The sequence below is a fragment of the Choristoneura fumiferana genome, chromosome 16 (genome assembly GCF_025370935.1).
Source record: "Choristoneura fumiferana chromosome 16, NRCan_CFum_1, whole genome shotgun sequence".
In the NCBI taxonomy this organism is placed as follows: domain Eukaryota; kingdom Metazoa; phylum Arthropoda; class Insecta; order Lepidoptera; family Tortricidae; genus Choristoneura; species Choristoneura fumiferana.
In genome coordinates, this window is record NC_133487.1 from 8,957,419 (window position 1) to 8,979,066 (window position 21,648).

The 21,648-nt window shown below is 36.5% G+C and overlaps 2 protein-coding genes across 3 annotated transcripts; one reads left to right on the forward strand and one right to left on the reverse strand.

The window, feature by feature from the left end:
* Positions 1-4,070: 4,070 nt before the first annotated feature.
* On the reverse strand, positions 4,071-13,405 carry LOC141436085 (beta-secretase 1-like). Of its 2 annotated transcripts, XM_074098933.1 has the most exons (9): positions 13,035-13,404; positions 12,018-12,137; positions 11,096-11,248; positions 10,428-10,602; positions 9,633-9,892; positions 9,136-9,210; positions 8,834-8,941; positions 6,953-7,075; positions 4,071-6,593 (listed from the first exon to the last, which is right to left on the reverse strand). In XM_074098933.1, the coding sequence occupies exons 1-9, from the start codon at positions 13,164-13,166 to the stop codon at positions 6,288-6,290; spliced, it is 1,452 nt and encodes a 483-aa protein (XP_073955034.1). In that variant the 5' UTR covers positions 13,167-13,404; the 3' UTR covers positions 4,071-6,287. The 2 variants fall into 2 exon arrangements, with proteins under 2 accessions (XP_073955034.1, XP_073955035.1); XM_074098934.1 differs by lacking the exon at positions 8,834-8,941 and having other exon boundaries at positions 13,035-13,405.
* A 2,586-nt stretch (positions 13,406-15,991) lies between these two features.
* Positions 15,992-21,026, forward strand: RpL18A (ribosomal protein L18A). The gene is made up of 4 exons (XM_074099243.1): positions 15,992-16,102; positions 16,597-16,773; positions 19,710-19,889; positions 20,831-21,026. The coding sequence occupies exons 1-4, from the start codon at positions 16,085-16,087 to the stop codon at positions 20,987-20,989; spliced, it is 534 nt and encodes a 177-aa protein (XP_073955344.1). The 5' UTR covers positions 15,992-16,084; the 3' UTR covers positions 20,990-21,026.
* Positions 21,027-21,648: the final 622 nt, after the last annotated feature.

A 21,648-nucleotide genomic window follows, 5' to 3' on the forward strand; every position in this document is an offset into this window, starting at 1 on the left:
AATACATCAGCAAGATATGCAATAATATGACAAGCCTATTTACTCCTTTTATATATTATCGTTAGTTCCGTTTTTGTCATGTTCGTTTATATTTTTGTCGTACTGTACAAACATTCGTTTCGTTGTTATTATTATCCATAAAAACCTTCTTACAAGAACCTATTATATGATGAGATGACTGTCGGGACTACATAACTAATTACCGAAATTACTGATGTGCCAAAAGAAACTTTTCAAAATTGCGGAATTTTTCATATAGGAAATTTTCTGAAATTTCTCACAACTTTGTATGGGGATTAAAACTTTCCGTTTCTTACATTTAAATTTCCTATAGGTATATATATCATGTGAAAATTTCCGAGAACTTTTCCAGCTTTTTGGATACTTTCCGCAATTTGCACATCTGTTGTCAAAAAATGTGCACTTATGAGTTTCAATTACTTAAAAATCAATAAGACTTCGATTGAAATTCATAATTTCCAAGGGGAAGGCATCCGTATTGTAATATCCGGTCGAGCAGATTAATCGAAGGAATATCAAGCGAATGCTTAGGTACATGCTTAGGTTACCTTCAGGGAAATCATTTCATTTTCCGGGGATTAAACTAGTTATATGTTTGTAGGTATTTGTGTACGTCACTTACCATATTCATTATTTTTCTCAAACATGCCATGTAATGTTTATGTTGTGTTCTTTAAAACAGGTTTCAAAATATACTGTTGCAGGTCAAGCATGCAAGACAACAGTCTTTTGTTTCGATGCAAAACATCAAATATCCGCGGTAAATGCCATTAAGTATACACGACTTGCAATTAGTAATCTGAATTTCTATGGTTCATTTTATCAGTTACTGAATAAATTCACAGGACTATGAATATTCTATAATATGTAAATATTGCCGACGCGTTTTACGTCAAATTACAATTTAGTTTACATAATAAAGTATTATTGTAGCTGATTAAATGGGCTGCAGTTCGTGTATATGGCCCTAAAAGCCGAACGTGCTTGCGCACTATAAAAAAAGTAATGGCGGGAAAATTGACAAGTGTCTTTTTAGGGTTCCGGAGCCAAAATGGCAAAACGGAACCCTTATAGTTTCGCCATGTCTGTGTCTGTCTGTCTGTCCGTCCGCGGCTTTGCTCAGGGACTATCAATGCTAGAAAGCTGTAATTTTGCACGGATATATATATAAACGATGCCGACAAAATGGTACAATAAAAAAAATTAAAAAAAAAAATTATCATACCTCCCATAGACAAAGTGGGGGTGATTTTTTTTCTCATCCAACCCTATAGTGTGGGCTATCGTTAGATAGGTATTTTAAAACCATTAGGGGTTTGCTAAGACGATTTTTCGATTCAGTAATATGTTTGCGAAATATTCAACTTTAAAGTACAAATTTTAATTAAAATCGGGCTTCCCCCCCTCTAAAATCTAAACCGGTGGGTGGACAAATTTGAAAAAATTCAGGATGGTAGTAAGTGTATCAATCCTTAGAAAAATATTACCTACTTAATTTCTTCGTAATGGCTACGGAACCCTATTTTGGGCGTGTCCGACACGCTCTTGTTTTTTGATTGACTGGAGTAGTGCCATTGTCATTTCAAAAGTTTCGTTTAGAAACGTGATACGTAATTTTTTAATTTTTGCAGTCCGTTATATCTACATGTTTTAAAGCAATTTGATTTTTTTAGGATTATTTTAACGTTTTAAAATTTCATGTTAGAATGAAATAAACACATAGATGGTAGTTATAATTTGAGTCTGGTACAATTTTAGTTGTCTTACGAATAAAACATTGATTTATAGGAGTTTTGATTTATTTTAGTGCATGTTTAAGAAAAGCACTAAGTATACAAGCCTCGGCGTAAAAGAACATGCTAGCCTCGTATACCTATCCATACTCTATACATACTCGGCCTGTAAGCCTTTCTTTCCCGGCCTCTGCAGTAATGTACTATTATACTCAGTAGCTTATGTAGGTACATAATAAACGTCATATAGTAATATAGCTACCTACGTTATAGACTCGCAATGCATCTAGAAAATTCTACGTAACATAAGTAAGTAGCAAAAAATACGATAATCCTACTTCCTACTAATATTATAAATGTGAAAGTTTGTGAGTGAATATGTTTGTTACCTACTTCTTCACGCTGAAACGGCTGGACGGATTTGCATGAAATTTGGCAAAAAGTTAGTTTATAACCTGGATTAAAATGTAGGATACTTTTTATCCCGATATTCCCACGAGACAGGGATAAAATCTTTAAATAGCAACCGCTGGGCTTAGAGTCATGATATTTGGTGTGTAGGTAGCTGGACGTCTGGAATAACACGTAGGCTACTTTTTATCCCGATATTCCCACGGGAAAGGGAAAATTCTCTAAAGAACAACCGATGGGCTTAGAGTCATGAAATTTGGTGTGTAGGTAGCTGGACGTCTGGAATAACACATAGGCTACTTTTTATCTCGATATTCCCACGGGATAGGGATAAAATCTCGAAATAATAAACGCTGGGTTTACAGTCATGAAATTTGGCATGGGTGATTTAATTTAACGTCAATGAAAACCGTTGTGCCGCTAACTTGCCGCTAAGTATATCCTCGTGAGTCCTTATGTACTTTATAAAAAACAAATTAACACTAAGAATAACAGCTGAAGAAGGTCTTAAGTACTAAACCTACTTATCAGTTTAAAAAAGTTAAGACTTATGTAGGAGGATATTTTAGCAGAAATGCATGATCATGAAGAAATTTTGACTGCGCTTTTTACGCTAATCGAACCGGCTGATCATGTCTTGCCGACAATAAATAGTACAAATAATGTCAAATAAATGGCATACCTACCTAATACCTACAGACTTGAAGGCAAAAAGCAACAAATTGCACCAATACCTAACCTACAACGAAGTTCGTTGAAAGATGCCTCAGTCGGCACGAACTTGCAAACAAAAATGAATGTGTAACAGCTCTTAGGCTTAAACAAACCTTACGGGCTGACACAGGCGAAAGTGGGCAGGCTAGTTTCAAGTCACACTACTCCATTCACTGAAAGTTTTGCCCATAATTTTTTGCGACAGAAAAAACTAGAGTTAGGTGCCAGAGGATTAGCTGTTTCATTTGTTTCACGACAACAATAATGTTTTTTGCCTTTGATAGACTACATTCCTTAAAATAGGTAGGTAGGTATATAAATAGTCCGTCAGTTAGATTTCAAGAAATATCGGACGCGCATTTTTACTATTGTCAATTAAATAAAACAAAAAATATGAACATAGCCGATTAAAGCCATGTGACGTCACACCTACCGGTCGGTTTAGTAGAGCTGGCATGGCACGAATGGATAAGTATCTGTGTTACCTATTTGAATACACTTCACACAAATATGAAAATGTCATGCATATGTCATTTACTTACAAAAATGTCTAGGTGGCATTACTTTCATTCAATCTTATGTACGTACGTACAGCCACCAGCACCAATATCTGACACAACAAGCGTGCAGTTATTACCTTTAAATACCTATTTCTCAAAAAGTTGCCCCGTCATGAAATTGACAAGAAATCAGTTTGTCAAGAAATTATTAACGGATATATTAAAGGACGAGATCATAGAACATAAACTGTATAAAACATAAACATCCAAAATTTCTTGACGTCAGGAAAACGTCACGAAATCTTGTCAGGAAATGCAATGTAATCTTGTAACTACATCGAAACATTATATTGGATTCAACAACAAAGATTATCTGCCTTTTTATCACCTTTGCCACAAGGTTTTGTAAAAGTACTTAATATTACTTATTTTTTGTGTTGAAATAGCGTCAGGTTTTTTTTTTATAAGTGGACAACTGAAAATGGACAACTTTTTGAGAAATAGTCACCTATCACGATAAAGTCAGAATTCCGAGCGGACGTTGTGGTGCAGTGTACATTATGATGCAGTAGTTATTTAATTACCCACCTACACAGTGGATATTTTGATAAGTACATTGGACAACTAGCCTGATTGTATGGGATTTTAGAGTATTCGATGATTTATAAAATTACGAAAAGAAATAACCATAAAGTGTCAATCAATCAATTTATTATAAACAATATTTTTTAGCTGTTTACCCTTTTACATATTTGGTCAGTTTTACAAAAAACAATATTCTAAACGAAGAGGCAACCCTTACTTAACACAAATTATCTAATTCTAAAAGCGTAATAAACAAACACTGAGAAATTGGTATATCACAATACTTATGTCAATACTATAGATTTTCAGACTCACTTTATACTTAAACAGGGCAGGGATACCTACTGGTACGTAAAGTTTTCAAAATGGTTTAGTTTTAGGGGGCGCCGAGCTTTTAGCGCAGTGATGAGCAAAGTCCAAGGCAACTCCGGCCCGCCAAGGAATTTAAAGCGGCCCGCCGACGTACCTTCGAAATTAATAGTACCCATATGGCCCGCGATAAATAATATTATTTTGATCGCCCTGTACTTAATATAAAATAGAATAAGTAATATATGCACGGGTAAAGGAGTCAGCTAGACTAGCCGTGTAGTAGAGAGTAGAGGTAAGGTGATTAAAAAACTAAAAAACAAATAATTTTTAGTTTAATTCCGGCCCTCCTCTAAAATATCTGTCACTTTTTGGCCCCCTAACAAGAAAGTTTGCCCACCACTGTTTTGCTTGCTTTTGTAGAAACACAATCGTATTTCACCACTAGAGAGTAAACACTAAATAAACCCTTAGCATGGCGTAAATATTGCCCCGGCAAGTCATGAGTTTCTGAATGATAAGAAAACTGTATGTTTTTAATCTACATGTTAACTTACACTTTTAAAATATGTACATAAGTATCTCTTCAGTGTGCGTATACTAACATTTAGTTTGTTTCTTGTGTTTTATTTATCTTTTAAAAGTGATAGGTAGCTCAATCAAGAAATAAATTTGATAAACACACACTTTTCAACATTATCGGACGCGGTGAAGGTGTCCAAAAATCTGTGACTACTCTAACTTCCAAAAATAGAGGGAAAAAAAACAGTGTCGATGGACATAGAAAAATATATGTTTACAATTAGAAACACTCACAGTAATGCTCTAAATATAGTTGCCATTTCATGCATAAGTAGTAGGGGTACCATCAGCCAAATAAGTGGTCTATCAATTTTTAAACAAGTTCCTATCAAATAAAAATGTCGCTAAAGTCGAGCTTTCAAGTTGACAAACAAGTCTATTGGCATTATTGTTTTATGACATGCAAAAGATTATCAACTTTAGATCACATATTTGGCTGATGGTACCTACTAGCGGTCAATATGACCAAAAATATTTGAACATAGATATACAAATGTTATGTCTCTGAATCTAAGGTCTAAAACGAGCACGACCACTCTATCGAGAATGTAGAGACTTGGAAGTGAGATACTAACGCCCTCGACAAATAACATAGTGTTCACATATACCTATTTTGAGCACTTTGGCCGCTCCTACAGGTATTAGGTATGTACTTAGTTCATAAATTCAAAATTCCTATGTCCAAATGTGCCGCAAAATTTCATTATCTAACAATTAACGACTAGCTAACATCATCAGACTTATGAGTAAAATACACTCTTTAAGAGCTATTTCGTCACTATATGAAAACGATAAAATTATTATTTATTTACTATCTACTGTCGACACAAACACTAACTAAAAATAATTATAAGTTAAGACAAAAAAATACACATACATTATAAGCTATTAAAAAAAAAGACAAAAAATAATCTTAAGAATAAATTAACACTTTCAAAACCTTAATTTCACTATGAATCACTTGACTTACATTTCACACAAATCACTTACTCCTATAACTGTGGGTCACTCATTAAATAATCATACAAATAATGAAGTTTGTGATGTGGCATTTACTTCTACAACCATTATTAGTAAACGAAAAAAAATTGAATTATTTAAAACATCTAAAAATGACACCATACATTTTGGATGAAATATTCATTCTTCCTAGTTTGTTTAACTAATGTGAACAAAACCGATAATGAATTAGTCTCGTTCGTCCATGTTTCTTCGTCCACTGGCTACAAGTAAACCATGCACACAAAAGTAGTCGACTATAATAACATAAATTACAAAATACAGAGCGCTTATTATCTAACGTACTCGGAATCACAATCGTTTTCGCTAGTTCTTTCTGCAACACGGTATAGGATGATGGTAGAAAGAGATAGAGAATGCGGTCGGGAGCACTCGGGCGCTTAGGCAATACGGCTACTGGTTACTAAAATAATCACGACTCCTGTTCAAACAAAGCGGTCTGCGACAATGAAATCTGTTGCGTTCTTATAGGTTTTTTGCATAACGCTTTAACACAAGGGGCCAATAGGTACACTAGCACACCACCAGCTATTATAGACACGCCGCAAAGGGCCCATTGGGCGGCTTTTATTGAGACAGCGGTCTCTGAGACGGGTCTTCTTAACTGGCAGGTGTCTACTAGAGACTTTGAGGCGTTGTAAGGCCCCGTGATTCGAGCGTTGGAGCCACAGTTTGAGGTCTGCCAGCCGATCCAGCCGGCTGATCTATTAAACAGTACCTGGAATTTTGGCGAGTGTTAGTAAAAAGTCTGGCTTTCTGGAGTTGATTCTGAAGCACTCAAAACATTCAAAATAGGAAAATTTACTAAATGAAAACATTTTATGATTTTTAAAAAGAAACTAAACTGCATAGTTAACTGCTGGGTTCGATTCCCGGCCGGGCAGATTTGTATGAATGATACGAATGTTTGTTCTCGGGGCCTTGGATGTAGCTTTGGTCGTACTCATCTCAGTGCAAAATTTAAGGCTATCTTTTTCTATTTTTATCTTAATCCGCGTTATTGATATTATTTGAGACAAAGGCAGAATGCAGGTTTTTTTTCCTTCCGCGTTCGAAAGTTTAATAGATTTTCTTTACCTCTAATCCTTCCATCGCGGTGTACCCAAGCACAGTCTCGGACCCCGCTTCGAGCCCCAACTTGTAGCAAAACTCTGAAATAGCCCCGACCTCCGTCGACGCAGTCACCACTCGCATATAGTTCTGTCAACAAATATTAAATACCAGACTTTAAACTTATATATACATAGATTGACAATCGGAATGAAATTTCGGGATATCATTAAAATGTTATTCTTTTGCGCTAAAAGGGCCGGATTAGAAATTTAGAAAAAAAAATGGTATGTAGACTGGTAGACGTTATTATAGACGACTGGCTGGAATAAAATATAGGCTATATATACACAAACACAAAACAAACACAAAACATCACGCCTGTATTCCCAAATGGGGTAGGCAGAGAACACGAAACGTTACCGCTTCGGAGCCACTTTTAGCAATTTAGGTTTTAAGTTAGTTGGCTATATATACATATACTATTTATCACGACTGTTAATTTCATGAAATTTGTGCACGTGCTTTTGTGCAATTTTAAAGACCACTATGTACCGCACACTGAATCTACCGAATAACGGCTAAACTGATAGTCTTTTCCAACCTCGACATTGGCGGAATCATCGATAGTATCGATGGAGCTATACTTTCAAGAATTGAATTGAATTGACCACTATGTAATTTATGGGATGGATTTTTAAGAATTTTCACGGAAATCAAAATCTCGGGAATGTCATTTCAAATCCTAGACTTCCTCACATATGGTTTTTTTGAAAATTCTCACGGTAATAAGTATATGCAGTAGCTCGGAATTTTAATGTCTAGCCGATTAGCGTGAAGGAGTAACAAACAACAAACGCACACTCACAAACTTTTGCATTTATAAAATTAGTAGGATTACCTGGCGTGGGTAGACGTTTGACAGTATACCTCGACAGGCTCTCTGGACTGTTTTGGAGAAGCTTGGGTGTACAAATAAGTTCGTAAGGTTATTACGGCTCCTGCATGATGACATGGAGTGCTGTGCGGCTGTTGATGGCGAACAGTCGGACTTCTCCCGGTTTCCTGTGGGGTGAAGCAGGGATGCGCCCTGGCGCCCACACTGTTCCCTTATACTTCGCAGTCGTAGTTCGTGATGTCTTACGGGCTTCATCCAGTGGTCTCCGCATCCGTTTCCGCACTGACCGTAGTATTTTTAACCTTGCCAGATTTAAGTCCAGCACAAAAGTTAGGCATACATTGGTTACTGAGATCATGTATGCGGATGATTTGTCGCGGATTCCCCAAGCGATCTGCAACAGCTAGTGTCTGATTTTCATCAGAGTTGCTGTAGATTTGGCCTTAAAATTAGTGTAAGAAAGACTGAAGTTATGTCCTTGGACAACAACGGTCATGAAACACTAGCCATTAAACTCGATTCAGAGGGGCTGAAGCAGGTTGAAAATTTTCGCTACTTGGGGAGCACTGTATCTGCTAAGTGTGAGCTTGATGCTGAAATTAACTGCAGGATTGCTGCTGCGGCTGCGGCTTTTGGTAAGCTGCATGCCAGGGTTTTCCGCTCACATGACTTAAAGCTAGCGACAAAAATCTCGGTGTATATGGCAGTTGCTCTGCCCAATATCCTGTATTCCGCGGAAACGTGGACGGTGTACCGTCGTCACATTCGCTCATAGGACCGGATCCACCTTAAATGTCTGCGCAAAATCCTTAAGATCCAATGGTTCGACCGTGTGAGGAACATATATCATATAGCATATAATTATGAAAATAGTATCCTCACGTGCCCGCTGTGTGCGCGTACCTTCCTGAGGAAGATTGGCTATTTAGGCCACATGAGGGCGCATGAACCGAGGTGAAGCAGTCGCCGTGGCCGGAATCGGTTAGGAGGGGGATTATTTTTAGGATTACCTGAGCCGGTATTTCCAGCGTAAAGTACTGATCATTTGCGTCAGCGCTAAGCAAATCTATAGCGATAGATGGCAGCGACCACATTTGCGGCTCGGGCCAGCAACCAGCCTGAAAAACATGAGGAAGTTTTGGCAGATTCATTATAAAGATAAGTTATAAACCCAAAAAAACGATTTGCAGCGTTTTGAGCGAGTGGAAAAACCACACAGGTTACCTACCTTATTATTGAAAATGATGTTGAAGTGTATGATTATTTATGATATAATATTTCTAAAGTTATCACAAAAAAAAGGAATTCTGACCTCTCCATGATACCAAAATTCGTCTGAAATTAGTACATTTGTCATGCGCGCGGCGTTTCTTATTTCACCAACAATCTGGAAATGTAAACAGAGAATAAATCCCACTAATGCCAACATGGGCGTACCCAGCTTCTGGCCTAGAGGGGTGCAAGTCAGTTGAGTTCATTAAATAAGCAAATGTTATTTACAAAAAGTAACAAGGATTTTTATAACATATCAATGTGAATTATTGAATATTTACCCAATAATAGAAGTTACTGTTTACTTAAGGTTCGCACAAAATAGGCTGGTGGTCCGGATCCGGACCGAGGTCCGCCATTTAGTGACCCCGTGTTATTATGATTATTATTGTTATGAGTGTTATGGGTAAATAACGGCAACAGATAGAAATATACATAAATCGTATGTCTAAATTAAATGTGAATAGTCAAATTGTTAACTAGATTTGTAATTATGTTAGCTAGACCTGTAATTAGTAAATTAAGTTACCTCCTTACCTCTCCAAACACAATTTCAGGCAACCTAATATTAGTAGTTCCACTGTCCACAATACTTTTTTCTTCATTTAGTTTAAGACACATCTCGTCATTGAAGTCTTTGACTTCTACAATGGTTTCATTTGTATTATTGAGTGAAGCATTGATTGGCACTAAGTCAGTAAGGGCTCTGACTGAAATCACACCAACTTCATACCAACGTTTTCTTAATACTGGTGTGCGGTATGAACGATTGCTGTTTCTGTTTGGATTCTGGTCGTCTGGAAAGTAAAAATGGATAATTCAAATCAGATTGAATTAAAAGTATTACATTTCATGTGCGTATGTATTAAAAAAACATCCATACTATATCGATATTGTATTAATATCAAAGCTAAAAAAATATCACTTGTAAAAATTGTGAGGCAAACCAATTTACCTACATGTTTTGAGAAAAAAAATGTACCTCATATTATTATTACAAATAACCTATGTGAAAAAGCGATGCGCTTTTGTTCACAAGCTGCAATATTTGTCAGTAAATAAAGGTAACACTAAATGACTTTAAATAGTCAAATCCTGCAAGTTCAATTTCTTTTAGCGATCAGATCAACTTGGTATGGATATGTGGTTTGGATGACATTAAAAGTATTCAGCGAAAACACAATTTGTAAAAATGCTTGTTTTAAAAGAATAGTAAAAAAAGTCAATTAAACGAATTTATTTCAATCCCACCTTCCTAAAAAATAAAACTGTTTAAAAATGTTTTTTTTATAAAACATTATTATTACATAATATTACACTGTAAAAACTCACCAATCATTTGAAAGCTGCCATAATGTGTTGCGTTAGTGGTACTTTTTACCCCACAAAGCTTCAGTTGGAAAGACTTTGGTACAGCAAGCGAACGGTCAACTGAATCCATCCACGAATCAACTACAACATTTTCACCCCATGCCCCTACTGGTAAGTATGCCAGACCAAGAAGACCCTAAAAATGAATGTTAAAAATATACAGAGAGTATCAAAAGTAGCTGGTTACCTTTGTACTTTGTCATTTTACAGCCACATACTTAACGCCATACAAGATTGACAAATGTGTTAATGTGACAGAGTAAAAAGGTAAACAACTACTTTTGATGCTGACAATGGTATGCAATTTGGCATGCAAATATAGTTTGGGTGACAATACAAGCACAGTCAACAAAAAGTACAGACAGTAAAAAAAAAACTTGTATTAAAAATGTTTTTTTTACCAAAAACATTCAACGAAAAGTGTAACAAATTAATTTTTACTATAAAGAACAAATATCAGGTAACAGGACTCATCATCATCATGTCAGCCATAGGACGTCCACTGTTGGACATAGGCCTCCCCCAACAGTAACAGTAGGTAATGATTTTATTATTCTGGTTACAATCAAGACAAGACATTGCATACACAAACAAATACTAATTATTACTTTTATAGCCCTATAATATACCTGCCATCCAGAACCATTCATAAAGAACTTATGGCTCTCTGTGATGAGGGCCAGGTTGGACCTCACTGCAGGGACGTTAGCCAGGGATGGGAACTGAACAAAGTCTGTTGCTAGCTGCCCAATCCACATGCCTTGAGAATATTTTGCTTGTACCTGTAATAATTAATATCATAGGACAAATGATACCCATTGACATATTCCCAGACCAAAGTGAAGCTTATACAATGGCCATCAGGCAGCAGACAAACATAATAAATATATGTTCTTAAATTTGATATCATGGAATTGAAAATTTCTCTTCTATTTCGATTATTATTTTGTACTTTGTTAAACAAAACATGTTTTTTTTATAAATGATTGTTTCTACTATAAATCACATCCATATTAACATTATACTCGTAAATACAAAAGCACCTGTCTCTTATCTGTTACCTGTTTACAGTCAAACCGCTGAACCAATTTAGATTAATATGGTATGGAAATAGTCTGATTCCCTGGGCTTAGCTATCCACTGCATGCAGCATATGATAACGAGCAGTAGTACTTGCTGTGACGGACTAAGCCCATTCAGGGTCTGGGCTGGCAAAGCTAAATGAGCCCCCAAGTCATAAAAATTTATGTAAGTATTAAACATATTTTAAACCATGATCAAGAGAACTTGTGGACATTTTGAGGTCCGAACAGGATGCCCGGAGAGAGCCGTTTTTTTTCCTTATTGTTAGTCAACCAGTGCCGGTTTTAGCTCTTCCAGCGCCCTTCGCGCCTCTTCGCGTCCTTTTGGGAATTTTCTAGAAGGTATAGGCTTCAGGCGCCCCTTTAAGCACGGCGACCTGGGCGGTCGCGCCACCGCATTAGGGTAGGCTACTGAGTTCACCACTGGTTCCAGAACACTAAGTTAAGAGTGATGAAACTATAAACATACCTGTTTGTGACTATCCTGGATTGAGCTAGATTGATTTGCTTTAAAGTAACTCTTGCCACCCTGACGAGCATGGGAAGCTACCGCCAATGTAGTGCTGCCAGTATCAACTAGTAGGTAAAACTGAAATTTTTAATATAATTAAAATTTACTGACAAATGTAATATACAGAGTGGAAAGTTAAGATGGGGCAGCAATCCTGGGTTAAGACACTAACTTTAGTAAAAATGTTCAGTTTTTAGTTGTCTACATACTGTGTCATTTTCTATAAGCATAAAGGATTCATATTCCTAAAAAAACAACATGCAAAAGTTTCACTTTGCAAATTAGTACCCTACAAACTGTATGGAAAAAGTTTTCTTTGATTTGTGGGTGTTCTAGTACTCTAACCTTGGTCTCAAAAAATGTTCTAATCCTTGATAGTAATGGGACCGATTGGCATTAAAAAAAAAAGTCATATCTGTTGATTTTCTCGCTGACTGTACATTTTATCAAAAATTTGTGGATGTTGATTGTCATCACTCAAAAAATGAGTAAAGGTCTCCTAACAGCATTTTCGTGTAGCAGCAAGTGATCTAGTAGCTGCCACCCCCTTGCTGCCTCATCTCAACTTTCCACCCTGTATGTACGCATATAATTATTGTTAGCTTCCATTTCTGACAAATTTAAAAAAAAAATGATCCCCCCCCTCCTCCATTTTTTTCTATGGACACCATATAGGCTACAGAGGATCAAAGAAATAGACATTACTCCTAACCCAACCTAACATTCTTCAGGCAGTGGGTAAAAAGTCAACACTTACGAGGCTAAACTTTTTGCAATCACAAATCATATTTAGAATTTTTATGGAACTTGAAAAACATGATATATTTAATTATTACATCAAAATTTATTTGGGTTGCTGCCCTTGGTACACTTACTTACACCTAACTATAAGAAACGATGGCATACATAATGGAATCGAAAAATAATACTACTATTGTTTGCATTCATCTAGTTACAAAGGCTTACTTAGTTTACCTTTTGTGGTGGATGTCCTATGTTGACCTCAACTGAATATGCCTGCCCTGCATCTCCGAATAGATTGTACTCATCTCCAAGTGCTTGGTGTAAAATAAACGCCAATAGGGCGCAATAAATTATCCGCATCATTTTAAAAGCTGCATGAACATTATTTTTAGTATAATCTACTAAGAGGCTTGTTCCAGCCCCATCAAAATAATGTAAATAAACTTTGTTTGTATTTTTGCACTTCAACTTGTAATGATTGTTTGTATTTAAGCATTATTCTTTGTTTATTTCTCAGGTTTATTTATAGAAATAGAAATGAGAATTGTTGTTGTTGTTTCTTTAAAAAAATATGGCTCTGTCCATCGGAGGACAATTTTGCCAGTGTCTAGTAGTTTGATTTTGATTTTTTTTTTTTTTTTTTATCAAGAATTTGTTGTCAATGAATCAAGAAACAATCTGACATTGACAGGCAGCACGCAGGGCTGCAGGGCTACTACAAAATCGAAAATCGAAGTTCGTATCGCACCGTCCCGCTGACGCTTACACTATTTAATACAAGAGCGAGAGGGACGGTACGATACGAACTTCGAGTTTCGAGTTTAGCACTTCGCAGTAGCCCTGCTGGGCTTCAAATACCGTTAAAGTGGTAACGTTATCGGCTGACAAACAGATTTAACGTTAAATCATCGTTACTTATACAACGTTTTACCTTTAAGTATTTATCTAGATAAATACTCAAAGCTTTTTACCGGTATAAAAATGGCAACGTTATCAGCTGTTCATAAATTTAACGTTTATTCAAAAGTATCTTTAAATCATTTTAACGATATTTATATTCATATTTACCGGTAAGCTTAGGTATCGTTAATGGCAGGTAATCGTAATTTATCGAGCGAGTATGCACGCGCAATACGCGCATTCGTCGTCGTTTTTAGGGTTCCGTACCTCAAAAGGAAAAAACGGAACCCTTATAAGATCACTTTTTGTCCGTCTGTCTGTTAAGACCCTTTTTCCCAGGAACGCGTGGAGGTATCAGGCTGAAATTTATAGGGGTAGATATTTGTATGAGAAATACGAATGTCTGTTCTCGAGTCTTGGGTGCATAATAGATGTATTTAAGTAAGTATGTATCTATCAATTATGTTGAATGTTTGTTTATTCGATGCCTAGAAGGTACCCATAACATAAACGTTATGGTAACGCCTGATTCTTTAAATAATTTATTTGCACTTGCTACATTTTGGACATCTCTGTCTCCAATGAGTATAAACATCCATGGAGACGACTCATACACAATAAACAATTAAGTGAAGGGCGTTCATTTCATGTTGCAAAATTTGATTGGGACAAGTTTATCGCTTAAGTACATAATTAGTGTTTTCAACAACATTAAAATGAATTTGTGAAATAAAAATACGTGTTAAATTTCTTATGACAGAAAAGCAACCCTTTTATTTTCTTCTAAAAAAAAGAACTACAATCACATTGTTGATGGCCAGCAACAAATTACGTTAAACGATTTTATCTCAAATAATCAGCTGTACCAAAAAAATTGGGGCGCCAGTGTTATATTTATTATATTGCATCCCACCTTCCTAAAAAATAAAACTGTTTAAAAATGTTTTTTTTTATAAAACATTATTATTACATAATATTACACTGGAAAAACTCACCAATCATTTGAAAGCTGCCATGATGTGATGAGGACTGAAATTAATACAAGGGTTAACCCCAACGAGACGCGCCTTGATGTGGTTTGAATTATGTGATGTGCACTTAGATTAATATCATTCATCTAAGGATGTGCACAACCACGACTGGTGGACTCTTTCGCTCTCTGTATACTTCTATTCTAAATCTTCTGTGTGCTTCTAAAACTCATCTCCCTCATTTAGCTCCAGCTTCACTTTATGCCTAATTCATAATGCCCTCATGTAAACGGCACCCACGTTAATGAAACATTTGTCATACTGTATGTAAATAAGTGGACGCACTAAAAAAAACGAATTCTGATTCACTTTAAGCCGATGGTTCTGACTTCTGAGTCGGCTCCACAATCAGATCATCCGTAAAGTAACAAATAGAATAGAATAAGAAATAGGTGGGCGACCAAGATGTGGAACAAGAACAAGAACTCACTGTATGAAATAAACACAAATATCACATAAGCACCGAAGGGTTGTGGGGGGGGGTCTTTGATTTGCTTATTTTTGATGACATGGGGGCCGGAGGGGCCTAGATGATGCTTACGTCACTAATATTTATTTATTATTCATTGTTTATTTTTTACAAAATCTAGTAGGTTTTAATACAAGAATATGTGGCTAACCTATTTGCAACAAATTCACATGAACAACAATAAAGAAACCTAAATAGATTTGAAAATATATATTCCAATGTTTACGTAAGCATCGGCGGGGGCTAAGGTGTAAAAATGACTAAAATTCTGCTTACATAATACTTGAACGACCCCACAAAAAAATATACGAGTAAAGATTGCATTTATAATACATAGTAATGATATGATGATTAATTGTGGTGTTGGTTTTACAACATGCTCAGAGCAACAATAATAAGGTTTATAGAAAATATGAATTAAATAATTAATTTAATAAAAATGGTAAGGAATCATATTTACTTGATTTTTTTTTTGATAGGCAGTTACAAACCGTTATACACATATGGATGAAAATTAACTGAAATGTTTCGGCAAATTGAAAGAAAAAAATAATCAAATTAAATTAAATTAAATATTCTTTATTTCGGACAGCATCCGTATGGGGGTTAGTATACAAAAGAAAGAACTTAATACATAGTGTTAGTGCTTATTAATGAACTTAATTTATGTTTATGGAGCACAACTAATAAAATAAAATAAATGATATCTAGAATTCCGTCACTCGTGCTGCAATGGCTTCACATTAGTACCTCCTCTACGCCATGTCCATATGTTTCGTTACTCATTGGTTCTTTCTGACCGACCACCGAGCAAGCGCCATCTTTCTTTTGCGTCTGTCCGCTTCCGTTGACAGATTCTTTCTAGGTAAAATCCTCACAAAATGAAGGCGAAAGGAGAGGTAAGAATTGTGAATAAATATATTTTACGACATTAATAAAGTGCTCAACCTCTTATTGATGATATAAAGGTTCAACTAAGACATGCAACGAAAATTATTACGTCTTTCGAAGTGTCTCAAATTCGCGTGTGCTTACACGTTGCCGCTATACTCAGGCGACGAATTCTCATATATTTTGGGTCTTTTGGGAATCAATTGTGGTATGTAATAAGTCACAATGTTATTAAATTTAGTTTTAAAAGTTCAGGTCGGCTTTGTTCAGTGAAGTTGTGTGTTAAAATTAGTGACTTTGAGGTTATGTCATGTTGTGATTATGGTGCTTCAATGCTTGGCATTAACTGCAGTTTTAAATTAGTTTTGAGTTATTTGGTTCGCATTATCCTTAGGACAGTTCATAAAAAAAGAATTTGTTTATTTACAGTAATTATGATTATTAATATTCATGCCATAAATGTACCTGATCAAAAATGTTAATTTAGAACACCTTTTTTCAGTTGAAGGAATATGAAGTTATTGGGCGCAAATTGCCCTCGGAGGCGGAGCCCAAGACTCCACTTTACAAAATGAGGATCTTCTCCCCAGATCCCATTGTGGCCAAGTCTCGCTTCTGGTATTTCCTCCGTCAGCTGAAGAAGTTTAAGAAGACTACTGGAGAAATTGTCTCTATTAAGGTATGCTATTTCAGTGCCACTAATTGGATTTTCCATAATAGGCTCAAAGATTATTTGCATTAATAAAATTCAAACATTTTTTAACATGTTCTCATAGTAAAAATAAATAAAAATAAAGTAGCTCTGTCGCCTATTTGCAAAATATGCTTCTTATTTTAAATGGTGACAATATTCGTTTATAAATTAAAACTGGTATAAATAATGCGTTAAACAACCAGGGTAGACATGTGATGCGGGTGCCCGCTAGGAGCTGACTAATGCCTCTAATTGAGCCTTTATAATTATAAATAATAATAATATATAGATAGTGCCACGAGAGTTGAAGTGAATGATTACACACACAGATATGAAATGAACAGATTGCACAAAAGGAGAATGAATGATTAAATGACAAAATCCTGCTGTTTTTTATATGGCATTTGTGTGTAATCATTCACTTTAACTCTCATGGCATTACCTAGTTAGTGGTTGACATAGTAAATTTTGCCAGTAGCTATTGAAGTAACAGGTCACTAGTGGATCAAAAGCTTAAAGATTTACTATAATGAAACTAAAAATTATTATTTTTTAAATTATAAATCAGGCTTTTGGAAGCAACTGATAGGTGCTTGTATCCAGCTGTTCCTTGGTCAAGTATTTGTTGTACTGCTAATGTGTTGGTCTAGTCCAGTGTTTTTCACTTTTTCATGTTGCAACCCCCCTTGGTAAAATATATGGCGACCCTCTGCTTACCTCCACTTACAGTTAGTTGTATTATTTTACATTGATTTTACAAACATTGAGTTTTTAATACACAATAATGGTGAGAGTATTTTAACGACCCCCGCGACCCTCCGAACAGAGTTGATCCACCCTACAACTACTATTTAAGTTTAAGTAGGTATTTGCAGTTTTTGTTGTGGTACATCCATTTTGCTTTTCATCATAAAATTCGTATTATTTATGGCTGGTAAGTTCTTGTTTGATGCCACAAATGCTCTATCTATGCAAAGGCAATCTGGAATACTAAACATGCAAGTGACCGAGTCGCCTAGCAACGGGTAGCTATGTCATTCGAATATTTAACTTTAAGTTTGCAATTTTAATGATGTTTTATAAAAGCTTCGATAATATAATGTATTGACTGTCTGATTGTGTGGTTTATTAGTTTCTGTGCAAAATTAATAAAGCAATTTATGAACCACAAACCTCAATGAAGCCAATTTTGATAAAGCGCTCGCCAAATCCACACCATATTAATCACTATGTTTACCTATTGTTTTTTACACTAAAAAAATCATACTAAGTATTTAACACTATTTACCAGGTTTATAATACAGTTTAAAATTTATTCACACTAGTCGAGCTTCTTATTATTTAATCACACAACATACAACAACAGTGCTGACAGACAGCAATTTTTTTTTTTGAGCTGCATGCTGCGTGCACTGGCAATGGTTTCAGAAGCAAACAGCCAAAACAAAGGAGGATGAGAATTCAAATTGTTTTTCATTAGAAATACTTGCACAAGTGCTTACATTTTGGCAATATTTTTAGAAGCTTTTCTGTAGCTTGCCCTTTTTGTTTATTTATTTATTGTTTGTTTGGGTAAAGTCTTGGAAGCTAAATTTGACCCACTTCCAGTGGTCCGATCAACATGCAATTTGGCATACTTATGTAAATTTGGTGACAATACAAGAATCTGGTAGTGACATCTTGGTGGTCCTGCCAGGATCGTCTCTGCAGGAGGGATCTCCTCAATAGTTAATAGTACCGACTTGAAATTTGGTAGGTATATGTAGTTTAGACGACAATTCAAGTACAGTCAACAAAATGTACATTCGGCAAAAAAGCTTGTAATAAAAATGAAATTTTTAACAAAAACTTATTACAAGCATTATATTTGTTTGCTCGGGTGGAATCTTTCAACTCAAATTTGAAGTGGATATCTTCAACCGATTAAGCTGAAATTTTACATGCATGTATAAATCCGATGACAATGTAATATTATTTTAACATGGAGTTGATCTGATGATAAAGCTAGCAGGTGACCATAGGAACTCTGTGATAAAAGATACAACCACATTGAGTTTGGACTTGTTTGTCGTCTTGACAAGTACTTTGGTAACCAGGGGCATATAGTACAGTCAGCAAAAAAACTTATATTAGAAGAATTTTCATATTAAATATATTCACCCGGATAACTCACGTCTTAAATCTAGGTTAGCTCGACATGTTTCGTGCTAATCCATAGCCCTTCGTCTTCGGAGCAACGCGACTCAAGCGGCTGCTGCAACACGCGCACTGCGCTCCGCCGCTCTGCTCGCCCGATTACCCGACGAAACTGACACCGGCACACAACTACCCGCGTTCATCATTACAACTGTCAAATGTGTCACTCATGTGTCATTGTGCTTTTTTTTCTCGGGTGTGTTTCCGAATCCCTTTTCATCATTTGATATCCTATTTTCTTCTTGTTTGTTCTGCTTTTTTTTTTTTGTAATTATAGATGCATTTGGAATAATTTCAGTAATCTGAAATGAGCTATATTATTACTAAATAAATGTTTAGTAATAATAATAAAATAACAGAATAATTAACAGATTTAAATATTAATTCAACAATGTAAACAACTTTCTTTGTGAACACGTCAATATTCAACGCTTACTTCCTCAACCTCGTATCTACCCGAAATGTATACAACAAATCAACACTATTTTGGTTACCATAAAGATGATTCCAAAGCAATATTGTGGCCAGATACGAGGTTGATTGGTTGTGAAAGTAAATGCTCGATATGTATTTCCAAGGCGGCACCCGTTCACGATAACGTTCGAATTTCAAAAACTTTCCAGCCAAGAGGATAAAAAGTGACTTTCCATGCAGATTTCGAAGGATAAAGGCAGCTTTTTCGAGCTAGTGAGGTGAAAAAACTTATATAATTTAATCTTCAACAGGAAATTGCAGAGAGGAGCCCCATCAAGATCAAGAACTTTGGTATCTGGCTGCGCTACGAGTCTCGGTCAGGCGTGCACAACATGTACCGCGAGTACCGCGACCTGAGCGTCGGTGGCGCCGTCACCCAGTGCTACCGCGACATGGGGGCTCGGCACAGGGCTCGCGCTCATTCCATCCAGGTAACGTGGTATTTGGAGGAGGCCTGTGTGAATTCAACTCAACTTTTTTGCTTAATAGCAACCAGTCTCTTTAGGTTCTACGGTGAACATTGAGGCGGCAGGGTGGCGTGCTGCTGCAGGCGCAAACTACCAGCTGCTTACCCTGGAATTGACCCGATGCACGTCAATGCCTATGTCCAACAGTCCATTTTCTATGACTGCTAGATATGATGATGATGATGAGATTTTACACATTTTAGTACATTGTGTCTTAAGGGCGGTAGATAAGGAATTACGAACGAGTGTTTTAGAAGCCCTAAGTCGAAGACAGGGCTTTAATGAGTCGATGTTCGTAATTCTAGTACCGCCCGTGCGACATACAATGTTTTTCATCACATTTGCGAGTAAAATTGTATATTTGTAAAAGAAAAACAAATATTTTTTTACAATTGCCGATACCGCTGATTGCGCTCTTGACAGCGCCAGCTCCCCGCCGCCCTCAGCAGCAGCACACCATGCAGTATCACACTCATTTACCGACCTTGGGCTTCATGGCATGTAAATTAGTATGGGGAATGACTCATTTCCCGACCACGGGTTTCATGAGAAGCACATTAAGGTAGAGGGTTTTATTTGGCGGTTGCAACCAAGGTAGGCTGCATGTTACGACACTGTTTACGAGCAAGTGTGATGAAAACTTATTTACCGACCCTGGGCTTCATGGCATGAAAATTAGTATGGGCAATGATTCATTTACCAACCACGAGTTTCATGACAAGCACATTAAGGTCGAGGGTTTTATTTGGGGGGGTTGCAACCAAGGTAGCCTGCATGTTACGACACTGTTTACGAGCAGGTGTGATGACATGCAGGTGAATCAACATTTAAGTACCCAATTTTCAACATGTCTCACTATGTCACAACAGTAATTTATTAACAAATTATCGTTTATTCGTCCGCAGATCATCAAAGTGGAGGTAATCAAGGCTTCTGCATGCCGCCGGCCGCAAGTGAAGCAGTTCCACAACAGCACGATCAAGTTCCCGCTGCCGAAGCGCGTGCATCACCACAAGAGACTCAACAAGTTCGCGTACAAGAGGCCCAGCACCTACTTCCTGTAATTTATACGCGATTATAATTAAAACCACTTGACGTGGAGCTTTGTGTTTTATTTGAACCTCAAGTTGCTATACAACCATTACAAGGTGAGGTTTCTCCCCTTATTCATACATAACTACAACTTAGGAGCCAAATTTCCTAACTTAATAAAACTAGTGTCCTACCTACTTGCTTCGCTCGTTTTGTACCTAATTTTCCGAAACCTAAAAAGCGACCAATTGCTTTAGTGAAATCTTTTGTGGTAGATATTTGGAGCCTTCCAGTGCTGGTGTGATACGGGGCATAAGACTCCGTTTCCACCAGAGATGTGCGAGGATTGTGTTTTTCATGAACCGATAGAAATGCTTCATTTTTGCCTCGCTTAGCTGTTTCATCAGAGATGTGCTGTGCGAGGATAGGTAAATGAAACGTGTGTATTAGTTCATGAAAAACACATTGTCATCCTCGCACATCTTGGTGGAAACGCAGCCTTAGTTAAAATTTTAACGCAATGAATTTGCATCAGATAATTTAAATACCAAACATTGTCTTGTGCGGTGAGCGCAGCGGCAAACGCATGTTTGGTAATTAGTCCTAACACGACTCTCCTACCAAAATAACACTGGTTATGATGACCAACCTTGATAACGACCAAATATTGCTGTTCCTTCGATGTCGTTTT

What these genes read in the sequence shown, in the direction of transcription:
- LOC141436085 (XM_074098933.1), bottom strand. Translation starts at nt 13,166, where the DNA reads ATGATGCGGATAATTTATTGCGCCCTATTGGCGTTTATTTTACACCAA. An exon ending in TCCAGGATAGTCACAAACAG is followed by an intron (nt 11,249 to 12,017) that starts GTATGTTTATAG and finishes TAATTATTACAG; the next exon opens with GTACAAGCAAAATATTCTCA. An exon ending in CCGCGATGGAAGGATTAGAG is followed by an intron (nt 6,594 to 6,952) that starts GTAAAGAAAATC and finishes CCAAAATTCCAG; the next exon opens with GTACTGTTTAATAGATCAGC.
- RpL18A (XM_074099243.1), top strand. An exon ending in GAGAAATTGTCTCTATTAAG is followed by an intron (nt 16,774 to 19,709) that starts GTATGCTATTTC and finishes AATCTTCAACAG; the next exon opens with GAAATTGCAGAGAGGAGCCC. An exon ending in CTCGCGCTCATTCCATCCAG is followed by an intron (nt 19,890 to 20,830) that starts GTAACGTGGTAT and finishes ATTCGTCCGCAG; the next exon opens with ATCATCAAAGTGGAGGTAAT.